Below are 2231 nucleotides of genomic sequence, written 5' to 3' on the forward strand. Positions count from 1 at the left end.
AGACAAGTATCACTCTGTTACCTAGGCTGGAGTACGGTGGCACAAACACGGCTCACTGCAGCCTCAACCTACCTGGGCTCAAGCAATCCTCCTACCTCAGCCCCCCAAGTAGCTGGGACTACAGGCGCATGCCACCATGTCCAGGTAATTTTGGTATTTTTTGGTAGAGTCAGAGTTTCACTATGTTGCCAAGGCTGGTCTCAAACTCCTGAGCTCAAGCGATCTGCCCACCTTGGCCTCCCAAAGTGTTGGGATTACACGCATGAGCCACTGCACTTGACCCTGTTTTGTTTTTTGAGGCAAGGTCTTGCTCAGTTGCCCAGGCTGGAGTCCAGCGGCACGATCATAGTTCACAGCAGCCTTGACTTCTCTAGCTCAGATGATTCTCCTGCCTCTGGAATAGCTGGGACTATAGGCATGTACCACCATACCTGGCTTTTTTTTTTTTTTAATTTTTAGTAGAGAGGAGGTCTCTCTATGTTGCCCAGGCTGGTCTCAAACTCCTGAGCTCAAGCCATCCTCCCACCTCAGCCTCCCAAAGTGATGGGATTACAGGCATGAGCCACTGCACCAGGGCTATGCTCAGATCTTCCTTCAGCCAAGTGAAGATGGCCTAGCATCTTTTCTTGTTGTTGTTGAGACAGGGTATGGCTCTGTCCACCTCAGTCTTCTCATGCGTGAAATGGGAGTGACACAGCCCCTGCCTTAAGGACTGCTGTGACAGAGTGTATGTGAAGTGCTTCCAACAGGGACCTGGCCCATGGCTGGCACTGTTCAGGGCTGGTTCTTACCACGTCTATTGCATAAAACCACACGCTGTGCACTATGACTATACCGGTGCTCCACTGAGTGAAGCCCGAGTTCTAACTCTAGACCTGCCATGTGCAGGCTGTGTGGCCTCAGACAGCTGATTTCACCTTCCTGAGATCCACATGACACCTGCTCTACCCTCCTCACCACACTGCGGTGAAGTTCAGATGAACCACATGTGTGAAGGTGGTACTTCAAAAACTGAAATACATTAATGCTGTCCCAAGCCCCACAGAAGGCATGACATCAAATCAGTCTCCAAGATGCAACACCTAAGTCATGCAGGATAGACGAGGGGATGTGGGGGAGGGGAATGCCTAAGGCATAGCAGCTCACTCTGACATTTTCCACTGGTCAGGAGAGGCCAGTGGGAAGTGCGGGGCCCGCCTCTCCCGTCCTGCCCTACACGCCATTCCCACGTGAATCACCCTCCCTCTGCTCCTCCATTGAGCAACGAGACCCCAGAGGTCTGGCCAGGTCCCCTGCCACCTACTTGGACAGCTCCATAGCCTATGGAGAGAATCTGGGCTGGGATGTGTCCTTTCCAGAAAGCTGTTGGCCCCTCCTCCCGCAAAATCTGCCTAATGGCCTGGAGGATGCCATGGTACTTTGCGTTGGGGTCTCTTCGAGACAGGCGCTCATGCTGAAGCTAGGAATCAAAATTGAAAAGGTCAGGACAGCAGGGTGGGCTGGAATGTGAAGGGGAACTTTCAGAAAAGGTGAGGCCTTCATGTGGATAGAATTCCAAGTTTTAGGAACTGCTTTGGCAAGGACGACTGAACTTGTCCTCCAGTCCATTGCATGGAAAAAGGGGAAGAGTACCTGGAAACGGATCTTGATGACGTCGAAGGGACTGATCAGCGCCCGAGTGACAAGTCCAGACACAGACCCGGCCACTGCCACCTGGAACCTGGTGTTATTCCTGCCATCTGGTTTGGGGTCATAGCCAACCATCCCTGCCTCTGGTCCACACAATGTCCATCAGTATCAAACTAAATGTAAAAGACACCAAGTAAACACCAGGCAAGTTTCTTAGGGTCTCTGCTCAAACATTACCTCCTCAGAGCAGCCCTCCCTGACTAGACTGTCTAAAATAGCACTCACTTTTGGACTGAGCTCAGCCGCTCATGCCTGTAAGCCCAGCACTTTGGGAGGCAGGGGTGGGTGGATTGCTTGAGCTCAGGAGTTCAAGACCAGCCTGGGCAACATAGCGAAACCCCAACTCTACAAAAAATACAAAAATTTAAACATGCTGAAACCCCGCCTCTACTAAAAATACAAAAATTAGCTGGGCGTGGTGGTGGACGCCTGTAGTTCCAGCTACCTGGGAGGCTGAGGCAGGAGAACTGCTTGAACCCAGGTGGTGGAGGTTGCAGTGAGCCAAAATCATGCCATTGCACTCCAGCCTGGGTAACAAGAGC

The 2231-nt window shown here is 51.9% G+C and overlaps 1 protein-coding gene across 1 annotated transcript in view; it reads right to left on the minus strand.

Moving 5' to 3' along the window:
• Positions 1–2231, minus strand: part of SLC25A19 (solute carrier family 25 member 19) — a 15105-nt gene that overhangs the window by 10709 nt on the left and 2165 nt on the right. The window contains exons 3-4 of the mRNA XM_017535735.2: positions 1633–1802; positions 1304–1459 (exon numbers count right to left, since the gene is read on the minus strand). Coding sequence (XP_017391224.1) covers positions 1304–1459; positions 1633–1764 — 288 coding nt within the window. The 5' untranslated portion in view covers positions 1765–1802. The remainder of the gene's footprint in view (positions 1–1303; positions 1460–1632; positions 1803–2231) is intronic.

The sequence above is a fragment of the Cebus imitator genome, unplaced genomic scaffold, assembly GCF_001604975.1.
Source record: "Cebus imitator isolate Cc_AM_T3 unplaced genomic scaffold, Cebus_imitator-1.0 Scaffold93, whole genome shotgun sequence".
NCBI classification, from domain to species: domain Eukaryota; kingdom Metazoa; phylum Chordata; class Mammalia; order Primates; family Cebidae; genus Cebus; species Cebus imitator.